This window comes from Symphalangus syndactylus, chromosome 11 (genome assembly GCF_028878055.3).
Source record: "Symphalangus syndactylus isolate Jambi chromosome 11, NHGRI_mSymSyn1-v2.1_pri, whole genome shotgun sequence".
In the NCBI taxonomy this organism is placed as follows: domain Eukaryota; kingdom Metazoa; phylum Chordata; class Mammalia; order Primates; family Hylobatidae; genus Symphalangus; species Symphalangus syndactylus.
This window is the reverse complement of record NC_072433.2, coordinates 66,819,393-66,833,818: the sequence shown is the minus strand read 5'-3', so window position 1 is coordinate 66,833,818 and position 14,426 is coordinate 66,819,393. Positions and strand designations below refer to the sequence as shown.

Here is a 14,426-nt window from a genome sequence, read left to right as displayed (position 1 = left end):
GCATGAAACATGAAATATTTTTAATACACAGTTTTAGTGTAAAATACTTCTAGTGGCTGTATTATGCTAACTTAAATGTCGAAGACTTTAAAAAATAAAATCAGCAACCAGCCAGACACGGTGGCTCACACCTATAATCCTAGCACTTTGGGAGGCTGAGGCGGGTGGATCACCTCACGTCAGGGGTTCGAGACCAGTCAGGCCAACATGGTGAAACCCTGTCTCTACCCAAAATACAAAAATTAGCCAGGTGTGGTGATGCATGCCTGTAATCCCAGCTACTTGGGAGGCTGAGGAAGGAGAATCACTTGAACCTGGGAGGCAGAGGTTCCAGTTGGCCGAGATAGTGCCACTGTACTCCAGCCTGGGCAACAGAGTGGGACTCTGTCTCAAAAAAACAAATGAACAAAAGCAATCAAATCAACAACCAATATAACCAGCAGTTAGAAAAATACTTTTCAAGCATTATCCATGAATTATCTGGTTTAATATCACACTTTATTTTTAGCAGTTATCTAAACAAACTTTTAATTTTCCCTATAGAGTTGAATCATCTAAAAGCTATATAATAAAATCTCATTTGGTAAAATTAATTTTAGTTAAATAAATGAAAAGGCTTTCTATATAGGTAAATGGGTTATTTTCTTGCTTTGTTTTAAAAAACTAGAGATACCTCCCAGAAGACCAGACCAGATAATTTCACATGGAAATTAACTACCCTCTCTTCCATTGTTCTCCTGTCCTTTTCAAATCCAACCCCCCATTCTATTCTTCTATCATTTCCCTCCTCTTCCCCACCAGCTTTCCCTAAACAATAGAATTTCTAATGAGAATTACTATTGCATTTGCATTGGGTGATTATATCATAAACTCTAAGAAGAAAGTATGAGCAGGGAGATAAGGGTGGCAGGGAGACAACAGGAAACGGGAAAATAAAGCCAAGTGTGGTGGCTCATGCCTGTAATCCCAGCACTTTGGGAGGCTGAGGCAGGAGGATTGCTTGAGGCCAGGAGTTGAAGACCAGCCTGAGCAACACAGTGAGACCCTATCTCTACCAAATAAATAAATAAATAAATAAATAAATAAATAAATAAATAAATAAAAGGTGTGGTAGGCTAATTATTCTGAATAAAATGCAATCTAGTAATATACTACTAATTTACACAAAAGGACACAAAGATACACCACTCATGAACACAATTCAAAAGGGTTCTTAGAGCCTGAAATGTCAGCATGTGCCCAAAATAGCTGAGACAAGCATATGCCACCGCGCCCAGCTATTTTAAAAATTTTTTATAGAGACAGGTCAGCCTGGTCTTGAACTCCTGGGCTCAAGCGATCCTCCTGCTTCGGCCTCCCAAAGGCTAGGATTACAGACATGAGCCACCATGTATGTTTTCTTGAAGTGAAAGCATGGAGTTTTGAGTGTGCTTATAAAAAACAAGAGTTCATTCTTTAACGGGGAAAACAGAATTCTCCTATCCAATTTGTCTCTGAGCTAATAACAAATAAAATAGTAGTATTAATAAGTAATCCTCATGTTTTGTTTTAGAGAGTTTACTATCAAATATTAAAATAAATTTCCTTAGTCTTGCATATTTAATTCACAAGGATGTCCAGGGGAAACTGTTGCAATAATAAGGTTAACATCTAAGAATCTATATTTTAAACAATCCACCATGTAAGAGGTTCTGACACTGGTGGTTTAAAACTAGCATTGAAAAACAATGATCTATTTTGATCTAAGCTAACTTTCATTATGCTTTATCTGTATGTGTTAAAGATGACTAGTTATTTAATGGATTCATTCTCTGACAATTATATATTCCAACCAAGGTATTAGGCAAAATTCTAAGGCAGATGACATTTATCTTTGGGATTGTCTTAAGAATCAATCTCTTGGCCAGGAGTGGTGGCTCACACCTGTAATCCCAGCACTTTGGGAAGGCGAGGCGGGCAGATAACTCAAGGGCAGCAGTTTGAGACTAGCCTGGCCAACATGGTGAAACCCCGTCTCCTAAAAATACAAAAATTAGCCAGGTGTGGTGGCATGTGCCTGTCATCCCAGCTACATGGGAGGCTAAGGCAGGAGAATGGCTCAAACCCGGGAGGTAGAGGTTGCAGTGAGCAGAGATGGCACCACTGCACTTCAGCCTGGGTAGAGTAAGACTCCATCTCAAAAAAAAAAAAAAAGGAAAAGAAAAATAATCGATTTACTAATTTTTACTCCTGTTGCCCCCAAAAAATAGATCTGGGGAAAAGATCTGATACTCATTCATTCTAAAAAGTTAATTAGTTATTCCCCTCCACCAAAATCTTATGTTTTATAAAAAGAAATAAATTGGAAGTATGGAACCTTCATAACTAAACTGATAATGCAAGTACAAATGGTTATAGCAGGGAGCAACTTACTCACCTCACTGTTATGCTGGTCCCCTGACTAATCTTACAAAGCAGTTTCTGACCCACAGAAATGTAATGAAAAATAAAAGTACATTAATTAATCTATTTCTAGATCCTAGGAGAAAGGTAATCTTACAGTTTATGGGTAGTTTGGCTAATTTTATGTGGTTAAAATGAAGAGTAAGGGGCAGCATTAGCTAAGAAAGTGCCTTAAGGAGTAATGGAGACAAATTTAAGCCCTTTGGCTTTTAGTATGATGCAAAAGACAGAAAATTTTAAAAATATCCAAATATAGAGATATGGTCATGTTGGCATTTCTGATATTTAAGTACAAATTACTGGCATTAACTAATTTAAGACACATCTGAAAAGATGCCTGTAAGGATAATATATTGTGTGGGATGCGGCACAGCAATATGGGAGAAGGAGAAGGTTTCTAATGTAACTTTATATAAGGTGAACTAATATTCTCAGCAAACTAGGGATAGAGGGGGAACTTCCTAATATTCTTAGCAAACTAGGAATAGAGGGGGAACTTCCTCTACTTGATAAAGAACATCTATCCCAAAACCTACAGGTAACATCAAACTTACTGGTGAGAAACTAGAGCTTTCTTGCTAAGATCAGGAACAAGACAAAGATGCCCCCCTTACCACTCCTTTTCAACATTATACTGAAGTGCCAGCTAATGCAATAAGAGAAATAAAAGCTATACAGAAATAAAACTGTCTTTGAAGATAGATGTAGAAAATCTGAAAGAAAACTGATAAAAAAAAAAAAACTAGATTATAGATTATAAGAAAAAGCTTAATTAACCAAAGTCAATTGTTTTGTAATACACCAGCAATGAACAATTGGAGTTTTCAACTAAAAACATAATACTATTTATATTACCACCTCCCTGACAAAGAAGAGGAAGAAAGACTTAGGTATCTTAGGTATAAATCTTATAAAAGGTGTACAAGATCTTTATGAGTAAAATTATAAAACTCTGATGAAAGAATCAAAAGAATTAAATAGATGAAAAATATTCTTTGTGGATAGGAATATTCAATATTAAGATGTTAGTGCAGGAGAAGGCAGTAGAGGCTAAAATAAAAATTATAATTAAAAAGCAAAAAAAACTAAAAGAAGGAGAAGTATTTTAAAATGGAAAAAAAACAAAAAAGATATTAGGTCATCCCTGCTTGACTTATAAATTCAACACTGTCCCAACCAAAATCCCAGCAATTTTTTTGTGGCTACTGACAAGCTGATTCTAAAGCTTATATGGTGAGGCAAAAGACCTAGATGAACAAAACAAAATAGGACACCCAAAAATAGACTGAAGAGACAGAATCATTTGATCTTTGACAAAGGAACAAGACAATTCAATGGCGAAAGGACAGTCTTTTAAACAAATGGTGCTGGAACAACAGGAAGTCCACAAGCCTAAAAAATCTAGACACAAACTTTATACTCTTCACAAAAATTACCTCAAAATGGATCACAGACTTAAATATAAAACACAAAACTATAAAACTCCTAGAAGATAACATAGGAGCAAATCTAGCTGATTTGGGGACTGGCAATGACTTTTTAGATGCAACACCAAAGGAACGAACCATGATAGAAAGTGCTGGTAAATTGGACTTTGTTGAAACACTTCTGTTCTGCAACAGACACTGTCAAAAGAATGAGAAAACAAGCCACAGATCATGAGAAAATATTTGCAAAACAAAGGGACACATCTGATAAAGGAGTGTAAGCCAAAATATATGAAGAACTCCTAAAACTCAACAATAAGAAAATAAAAATCCAATTTAAAAAATGAGCAAAAAGGCTGGGCACGGTGGCTCATGCCTGTAATCCCAGCACATTCGGAGGCCAAGGAGGGCAGATCACTTGAGGTCAGGAGTTCAAGACCAGCCTGGCCAACACAGTGAAACCCCATCTCTACTAAAAACAAAAATTAGCTGGGCATGGTGATGCATGTCTATAGTCCCAGCTACTCAGGAGGCTGAGACAGGAGAATTGCTTGAACCCAGGAGATGGACGTTGCAGTGAGCTGAGATTGCGCCACTGCACTCCAGCCTTGGTGACAGAATAAGACTCCAAAAAAAAAAAAAAAAGAGCAAAAGATCTGAACAGACACCTTACTAGAGATATATACAGGGGCAAGTAGGCATTTGGACAGATGCGCTCTTTCTCTCTCTGTATATGTATCTATTTATCTATATATCTGCATTAGAGATTTGCAAATTAAAACAACAGTAAAAGCCAGGCACAGGAGTCCATGCCTGTAGTCCCAGGAGGTTAAAGCAGGAGGACTGCTTGAGCCCAGGAGTTTGTGGCTAACCTGGGCAACCTATCAAGACTCCATCTCTTAAACACATACACACCCACACACACCAAAAGATACCACTATACACCTGTCAGAATGGCTAAAATTCAAAAACATAACAACAGCAAAATGCTAGAGAGGATGTGGAAAAACCTGAACTCTCATTCATTGCTGGTGGGAGTTCAAAATGGAACAGCCACTATGGAAGACAGTTTTGCAGTTTCTCACAAAACTAAATACACTCTTACCATACTCTCCAGCATTCATGCTCCTTGTTATTTACCCAAATTGGCTGAAATTTATGTGCACAAAAAGCCCTCCATGGGTGTTTATAACAGCTTTATTAATTGCTGCCAAAGCTTAGAAGCAACCAAGATGTCCTTCAATAGGCGCATGGATAAAGAAACTGGGACATCCAAACAATGGAACATTATTTGGTGTTAAAATGAGCTATCAAGCCATGAAGACATGGAGCAACCTTAAATGCACGTTACTACGTTAAAGAGGCCAACTGAATAGGTTACATACTGTATCATTCCAACTGTACATTGGTAAAGGCAAAACTATGAAGACTATAAAAAGATCAGTGTTTGCCAGGGGCTTGGGGAGACAGAGGGGTGAGTAGCGGAACAAAGGGATTTTGGAGCAGTGAAATTATTCCATATGATACTATAATGGCAGATTCATGTCATTATACACTGTCAAAACCAACAGAACACAAAATACCAAGAAAGAACCCTAATGTTAAGCAACAGATTTTGGGGAATGGTGATGTCCAATGTTTCACTGATTTTAACAAATATTCCACTCTGGGGGATGTTGACAGTGGAAACACTATCAAGTGTGGGGACAGGGGTATAGGAGATGTTGATGGTAGGGGAGGCTACGTGTGCGGGTTGAGGGTATAGGAACTCTGTACTCTCCAATCAATCTTGCCTAAAAACTGCTCATTATATAAACTGAACTAATGTTAACATCCAGTTATAAGTTTTTATCATTCTCTACAGATTTTATCCACTCTAAAACATGTAAAAAATAAAGTTTTGTTCAAAATCTTTGAATCCAAACTTACTAGTTGTACTGTGTGATGGGTTCTATACTCATCTTCAATCCGAGTGCGCTGTTGGATTTTTTCATTGTGTTTTGCAATACATATTTCCTGTAAATACATAAAATGTGTTTTAATACAAGTGAAACTTGAAAGACTCTGAACACCACACCAAGGTTAAATTTTGATCTTAATATATACCACCTACAGAACAAAGCATCGCATTGACCACCTCTTGTTTCTTATCTGGACGACTGAAGCTGTAAAAGCCAAGTAATCAGGATCTTACAAAAAGACCCCTCTATTAAACTATTAACTTCTATAGACCTCCTGGTTTCTCTTTTTTGAAGAAGGAGAGATGGGGCAAGGTGGACTGAAGGGGGTTGTCCTGAAAGGTCTCTTTCAGATCTGAAGTCTGCATCCAGAAGATTCCACATCTCATTATACTTTTTCTGAGAGACAGGGTCTCACTATGTTGCCCAGACTGGTCTTGAACTCCTGGCCTCAAGTAATCCCCCTGGCTCGGCCTCCTGACTTACTGGGATTTACAGGCATGAGTCATGGCACCTGGCTTCATTATACTCTTTAAACATGTCTGGGCAAAAAAGAATATGAAAGTATTTACTTATATAAAATATGGATTGTTAAGCTCTCTCTGACAAGTTAAAGACCATGAATTTTTTGTCCAGACTGGCTTAAACAATATGGGATCTGAATCTTTTGGTCACAGACATAAGAGCTGCAAGAGACCTGGAAGACTAGAAAGTCAAAATTATCTAAAAACTATGAAAAAAAAGCATATATTTTCCAATTACAATATAAAACAGGATTTTTATAATAACTGTGAGATATGCACTACTTTATAAAATAATGCACTATATTCTGGTAACTTTTTACCAGTACCAAGCTAAATCTTCATTTACCTTGTGTCCTTTCCTAAGAAAACTATTTGGAGAAGTTTTCCAGATAAAAGGGTTAGTCTCCAACATTCCAAAGCTATACTAAAATGATCACTTTTTTTTTTTTTGAGATGGAGTCTCACTGTTGCCCAGGCCAGAGTGTGGTGGCGTGATCTCTGGCTTACTGCAACCTCCGCCTCCCAGGTTCAAGAGATTCTCCCATCTCAGCTCCCATGTAGCTGGGACTACAGGCACATGCCATCACGCCTGGCTAATTTTTTGCATTTTTAGTAGAGAGGGGGTTTCACCATGTTGGCCAGATTGGTTGAACTCCTGACCTCAAGTGATCCGCCCACCTTGCCCTCCCAAAGTGCTGGGATTATAGGTGTGAGCCACCATGCCCAGCCTAAAATGATCACTCTTTCACTTAGAGAAAGTCAAATAATAACCTTTGAAGTCAGTAAACTGTATTTTAAAGCAAAATGTCTTTTTTTTACTTCTTGTTCTTTACCCACTCTGGTTCACTCTATTGCCTAGCAAGAATCTATCCAGTGCAATGGGGAAAACAAAGAGCGTGTGTTAGATAGTGTCATGACTTGGTGATACAGTAACTCAGGTCTCTGAGTGTCTAGGACAGAATCCTACCCCTGCTCCATATTAGCTGCTTTTCCTTAGGTGATTTATGTCACTACTCGAAGTGTTGGTTCCCTTGCTTATAAATAAGGATACAGGTCCACAATCCCTTATCTAGAACAGAGGTCAGACATGTTTTGAAATTCAAAGTTTTTTGATAATTTAGAGAATGGTGGTAGTTGTATATACCATATATACCCTAATAAGCAAGATCTGAAACCATATCCCATAATAAGTAATAATAGTTAAATGAATTGTCAAAGTGAGAATAAGACAATAAATAACTTCATGTTAGCTCAGGTCTGGTTTTGCCACCAAATGAAGAATGAAAATGATTCTAATTTTCTGAGCTCTCTGGATTTCATTTGACTACTGGGAAAATTAAAGATAAAAAACAAAGAAAATTGTTATTTTTGTTACTCTTCTTGAAATGTTTAATCACAAAGCATTGACTTCACTAGCACAGCCAGAGACCACCTATCTCCACTCTTTCAAGGGGTGAGGCAGGACATGAACTGTGTATGCAATCTTACAATGAGTGCCAGAGAAATCATGAAGCCAGTGACCTTGGGCATGTCGATATGTAAACAAGGGAATATAGGATTATGTTACATAGGCAGGCATTTGTTTTTCCTTGTATATTTGATCTTCTCGCATTTCCTATCTTTTCACCACCCTTCCTTATTTCACTCTTCCTTCCCTCTGCAGTTCTGCCACCTCAGTTGCTGGGCTTGGGGTACCACACAAGTGTAAATGGAGAGATTCTCCAAGGCTGAGTTTCCCTACTTCAGATTTAGATTAACACAGAAATGAAGACTGAAGAATATTGATTAAATTGCTATGAGCTAACACTTATCAACAAGGGAAGAGCTGGTATTAAGCTGGTATTAAGTTCAGCCTGAGGCTCTTAATGCTGCTAGAAGAGTACACAGCTCTGTGGGCCATGGTCACCAAGGTTGCTCCTCTTCACCCCTCACCTGTACAGTTTCCTTTGCTATTCCGTCAGTCACTGCTTTAGACCTCGGCTGCACTCCCTTCTCAGACCACCGAGATCTACTCCTTGCCCCCAGCTTTTCTCGAAACTCTCAACATAAGGCCCCAGTAGTCTCCCAATATTGGATGTCATGGAGTCATTTCTTTCTTCCTTTACCTTTCTGGAGCACCTGAGCCTACTGACCATCCTGTTGTGTGGAATCATCATCTTCACTTCTGTGACTTCAAGCTCTCCTGCTTCTTTCAACTTCGATTACTCTTTCTCTTTGATCCCTTTCTTCTGCATACACTCTCAAATGTTCCCCAGCGTTCTTTCCTTAGAGCCTTTCTCCTCGCACTACATCACAGCAGCTCAGTCTTTCATAACCTGTGCCCTTTACAATGCTTCCTCACCCCTAGCCAAGAACGTTTTGCTTCCTGAATTACAAATATTAAATACAATGAAGAATTCCTCAAACTATGTATCTACCCTGCTCCACCAACTTCCCTTGCTCTTTCCTATCAGCCTCTCACCTCCACCCCGTCATTCCTAAGAACATCCTCCTCAGGCTGGGCACAGTGGCTCACACCTGCAATCCCAGCACTTTGGGAGGCTGAGGATTGCTTGAGCTCAGGAGTTTGAGACCAGCCTGGGCAACATAGTGAGCCCCTGTCTCTATAAAAAATAAATAAAATATTTTAAAAATCACCTGCTCAGTATGTTCTTCTGAGACCATCTCATACACTTGTAAGACTCAGGTGCCCAGTTGTCTCAAACTGTCTCACAGCCATCTCTACCTGGATGCCCCAGACCTCTTATATGCAAGTCTAAAACTCAGCTTATCACCTCCCACCCATATGTGCTCTTCCTCTGAGTTTTCCATCTTGGTTGGTGACACCACCATCTACCTCAATGCCCAATCCAGAAACCAGAGAGCTGATAGAGAATGGCTCTTCCTCCCTCCTTCACCACATCACTAAATTCTACTAACTTTTTCTGCAAAGTGTCAGATCTAGACAGTTCAAGATTTGTCCATCTCTCACCCTGCACAGGCACTCACTTACTTCATAGTCTTAACCTCTCAATCTTATTGAGGTGGAGGATAATGACATCTTCCAATCAGAACCTTTCCATCTCTTCTCCCTCTAATCTATTTTTCATGCTGCCTTATCTTGCTAAAATGTGAATCTGTTCATATTACCCCTTTGCTTATACTACAGACAAAGCTCAGGCTTGTTAATGTGGTATGTAAAATTTCCCATAACTTGGTCCTCGCCCTGCAGCATGTCTTACAATGTAGAATGCTCTGACAAACCATGCTGTTTTCTGCTTCAGTGTCTTTGCTAAGCACTATTCTGTCCTGTTTGTAATTACCCAACACCATCAATCTGGCCAATTTCTATTCAGATGTTAAAGCCAGTACAAGTGTCATCTCTTCAGAGAAGGCTTTCCTCACTCCCTGCTCTTGATCTGTTTTTGGCCGGCAGAACACTCATCTGTTCACCTGGTTTGCCTTCTCTAAAAGACTGGGAGGAGCAGGGACTATGCCTTGCTCATCTTTGCATCCTAAGTCTAACAATGTGCCTAGTATACTGGTGAATTAAAATGAAATCAGACTTTCAATTAAGTCTGAGTTGCACAGCATTTTCAAAAACTTGCAGGTTTGCAAATTCCGAGTCTCAAAAGTACTGCATTATACACCTAAAAGTAATATATAAAATACTCCTAATATTCCTTAAAAATGTGCTCTTCTGAAATCTTATTTACTTTTCATTCTCCCCTAAAATTGTTCTATAGGACCTGCTGAAATCACTGCAATGTTGTTTTTCTTTTTTTTGAGACAGAGTTTCACTCTTTTTCTCCAGGCTGGAGTGCAATGGTGCCATCTTGGCTCACTGCAACCTCCACCTTCTGGGTTCAAGCCATTCTCCTGCCTCAGCCTCCCAAGTAGCTGGGATTACAGGTGTGTGCCACCATGCCTGGCTAATTTTTTGTATTTTTAGTAGAGACGGGGTTTCACCATGTTGGCTGGTCTCAAACTCCTGACCTCAGGTGATCCACCCACCTCAGCCTCCCAAAGTGCTGGGATTACAGGCATGAGCCACCGTGCCCAGCTTGCAATGTTTACCTGGTTGGTGCAGACTGGAACATGAAATGAAGCTCACAACCACGGCTGACACAGCAGTGGGTTTCAATTACCACTGTCACGGGGAAATAGCAAAGGCACATAATTATGTGAAAGCCATGGCTCTGGATGGCAAGGTAACTGTTCTGTTGATGGACAATGTGATAGAAGGTCCTCGGGGAGACAGAGGGATGTGGATACATGCCTGCCTGTGTTTCTTTAATGTGCAAGAGCTATTTCAAAAAGCAAAGGTATTGATTTTCTGTGGAATGAGGAAATGGTAGCCTTGGAATGTGGTGAAGAGCAGGAAGGTGGGTTCTCAGAGAACATGACATACTTTTATAATACTTGAGCTTAAAGCAAATCAGTACCACACAGTCATCAGTTTGGTCTAGGTTGGACAGCTAGTTCCAGATTCCAACTCTACACTTACAGTGACTAGAAACAGCTCTACGATAGTTAACATCTGGACTAGAGTGCAAAACATTTTTTAAGACACAAGAAGAATCATATTTCCACAAAATGAGTCATTCCAAATATCAAGAATCAAATATTTTGAAATGTAATCAAAGTTAAATAAAGAAATAACAATCTATAAAATTCCTTAAGATTAAGGTCAGAATCAGGGCTTGTAAAAAACATCGCTGGACCTCCTTAAATAAAAAGGGAGTCAGGAATCACATTATCAGGGATCCTGTAGTCGTGCCCTTTAGCAGAGTCACCATTAGTGTTTCTAGAGGTAAAGAGAACATCACTATTGGCTGTTCCAATGTGTTTAAGAGGGCAATTCTCAGAGCACTATAAGTGCATTGAGCACTGATAAGAGATAGTGCTTACTTAGTTTTAAAACATACGAAAGTTTTAAGGACAAAACAGATGAGATTAGTAGATATGGATAAAAGACTAAGTAATGAACAAAAGCAATATTTAAATACCTTCTTATTTCTGAGGTAGGATTTCTTGGCGGAAACCCGTCCACGTCTTGCTTCCAGCTGGCGTGCTTTCTGCTGAAGTTTCTGCAGCTCTTCTCTCTGTAAGTACGCAGATGCTGCCATCTCTTCCTTCTCCAGCATGGCCTCCATGCTTTCGTAAGTGTCATAGTACACCACTTCATCTCTTTTTTCTGTTACAGAACAGCAAAAAAGAGTAGTGGTAAAGAATATGGGCTAGGCTTTGGACAGAACAAGGTTCTAATCTCATTACTGGCCCTGTAACCTCAGGCAAAGCCATTATCTCTTAAGCTTCTTTGTAAATGGTGATTATAATTTAATACACCTCATAGAGTGAATGTATGCAAAGTGTTTAGCAGTATCTGGCAAACAGTAAGTGCTCGATAAATGCTAGAAATCGCCTCCCCCAATTCTATCCCTAAAGAAAACAATTTTTTAAACGTCTTAACAGAAGAAACATACCTAGTCCATAAGTATTTTCTCATGTATTCAATCTTTGGTGAACTTATGTGGTTAAATGCACGCCATACCTGATATAAGTCTTTTGATGCTTTCTAGTTGCGCTGTCAATAATAACTCTTCACACTTCAAGATTTCAAACTGTACTTCATACAACTGAAGTTGCAGGTCATAATAGTCAGCTTCTAACTGATCCAATCGGGCTATGGCTTCTGTACCACCCCGCAAACTCTGCATCTGCATTGAAAATACATATTAAAAAATTTCTAGCTGGTGGGGACAAGAAAATCAAGTTAGTATTAAAAATTAATACTAATTAGATAGCATAAACCTACTAAGTAATTGCTCTCAGAAAGAAACTTGTAGGCATGGAATCTAGACTTTAAAATATATATATATATATAAAAGTAATAATCAAGTCATATTATATGGTGGAAGTAGGCAAACATGGTAAAAATAAGGTTTTAATGTTTATGTTATACTTATGCATATTTATGGTAATAATATATGTATCATCTGGATATAAATGCTTTCCCTCTCAAAAGTGGATGCTAAGTTATGTAGCTGCTGTTTTCACAGAGATATATGAAACTGACAGGGCCATTCTCAGATATTTACAAGAATGGTAGAAGTTGGTTAATGCCACATATCTGGGGTTTTGTTTTGTTCCACGGTCACAGACTGGCTAGGTTCTGGGATTTGTTGACTGTGGAGTGAGGTGAGAATATGTGAGTGGAACAGCAGAAGACAATTGCTTTAGATGGAAATCCTTGCAATCTGTAAGGTGTCACTTTAGGTAAATGTAATCAACGTCCTAGGCTGAACTTAAAGTGAGATCCAGAAATTTCTGGGCATGGCTCATAAAGTGAGGGATGGTCTTCTGTGAGGTTTGCTTGGTTGGTCAGTAGTGGGAAAATTTTTGCCAGGAATCTGAAGGAAACCACCAAGGGGAAAGTGTACTTTAGATAACTGGTTCCTAACCCTACTATTTCTATGGCTTTCTATTTGGCTCTATGGAGAAAGGCAGATAAAAGAAGCCAAAGGAATGGCTTTTCAACAGTCAGTGAGATGTGAAGGACAAGCATAGTTCTCTAGAGTGAGACAGTAAGCATCCTTCCAAGAACATTGCACCACCACTGCTTTGGTAGTTTAAAGGTTCATGCTTAGAAGCTCCAGGAAAGCCCCGACATGGGCATCAGTGTGCCCTCAGGCCAAAGGAGCAATAGTGAAGAGCCCTGGATTCAAGTGGCTTCCCAAGGAGTGACCTTCAAAGGAGGAGACGAGAGGAACAAAAGGGAAAATTATTAAGAGTATTGTTTACGAGCTCATGTGAGACATCACTGGGGTCCCAGAATACCAAAGAAATACTTGACTGGCTGTCAGGGACAACCCACAGGGAAAAAGACAGTGAATTCTTATTTTCCTAAATGATCCCTTTTGTCTTGCGAGGTTGGTAAAACCTGTCAGCACATAAAAAGAATATGTTTTAAAGAAAATTCCAGCTTTTGCTTTACAGTCTAGATATCTACACAGTCTTACCCAATAACTAGAATATTTTTCCTTAAAATATAATTTCAAATCCCTTTCACAAGAATTTTGAACTGAAAAACAATGGTTAGGCTCCAGTCTAAATGTGCAGTGGTAAAAAATTAAAAATAACCAGGTGAATTAAATACAGTGGTACTTTGTTTTATGAATATTTTATAAACGGATACTTAATAGATTATCTAAGTATAAGACTGTGAGCGATCCTGCTGCGTTAGGAAATATTTTATGGGTGACAAACAATGAATATAACAACCCCAAAGTGGGTTCAATTATAGCAGCTAGGGAGGGGAATGTGAACAATATGAACTGTTGTTTTTGTCCCAAGTCATAAAATAAGAACCAAGGATTAATGTCTGCCCTGAGACTCGTGGACTCGCCACTTGAGATGATAAACATCCCTTTTCATACTCTCTTGGGGCTCTTGCCCAGCTCTGGAAACACAGCTATAGGATATACGTTGTTCCAATATCTGCACCCACACTCTCTATTACCACAGCATACAAACAGGTAAGATATCTAATGTTAGAAGGTTTTATTCTCAAGTGGGGAATTGTTAAGTTAAAACCTTAGTGTAAGGCCGGGCGCGGTGGCTCACGCTTGTAATCCCAGCACTTTGGGAGGCCGAGGCAGGCGGATCACGAGGTCAGGAGATCGAGACCACGGTGAAACCCCGTCTCTACTAAAAATACAAAAAAATTAGCCGGGCGTAGTGGCGGGCGCCTGTGGTCCCAGCTACTCGGAGAGGCTGAGGCAGGAGAATGGCGTGAACCCGGGAGGCGGAGCTTGCAGTGAGCCGAGATTGCTCCACTGCACTCCAGCCTGGGCGACAGAGCGAGACTCTGTCTCAAAAACAAAAACAAAAAAACCTTAGTGTAAACCAGTTTAAAAACCTTAATCTAAGATTACCTTCCAGTGATATTGTTCAGATCCAGGCTGTTAGTTCATTTTCACTACTCTGGTTCTACCCAACTAAGTGACCATTTTCTGCTACGTTCATGATGCTCTGCTAAGTTCTTCCCCTAGCACTCTGTAAGTTTCTCTCCCTGCCCAATCTCTTGGCTAAGG

The 14,426-nt window shown here is 39.3% G+C and overlaps 1 protein-coding gene across 3 annotated transcripts in view; it reads right to left on the bottom strand.

Annotated features, from left to right (window-relative positions):
- JMY (junction mediating and regulatory protein, p53 cofactor) overlaps window positions 1–14,426 on the bottom strand; it is a 97,898-nt gene that overhangs the window by 15,229 nt on the left and 68,243 nt on the right. For all 3 annotated transcript variants that reach the window (XM_055298013.2, XM_055298014.2, XM_063612816.1), the window contains exons 5-7: window positions 11,885–12,050; window positions 11,340–11,527; window positions 5,799–5,885 (exon numbers count right to left, since the gene is read on the bottom strand). In XM_055298013.2, coding sequence (XP_055153988.1) covers window positions 5,799–5,885; window positions 11,340–11,527; window positions 11,885–12,050 — 441 coding nt within the window. The remainder of the gene's footprint in view (window positions 1–5,798; window positions 5,886–11,339; window positions 11,528–11,884; window positions 12,051–14,426) is intronic.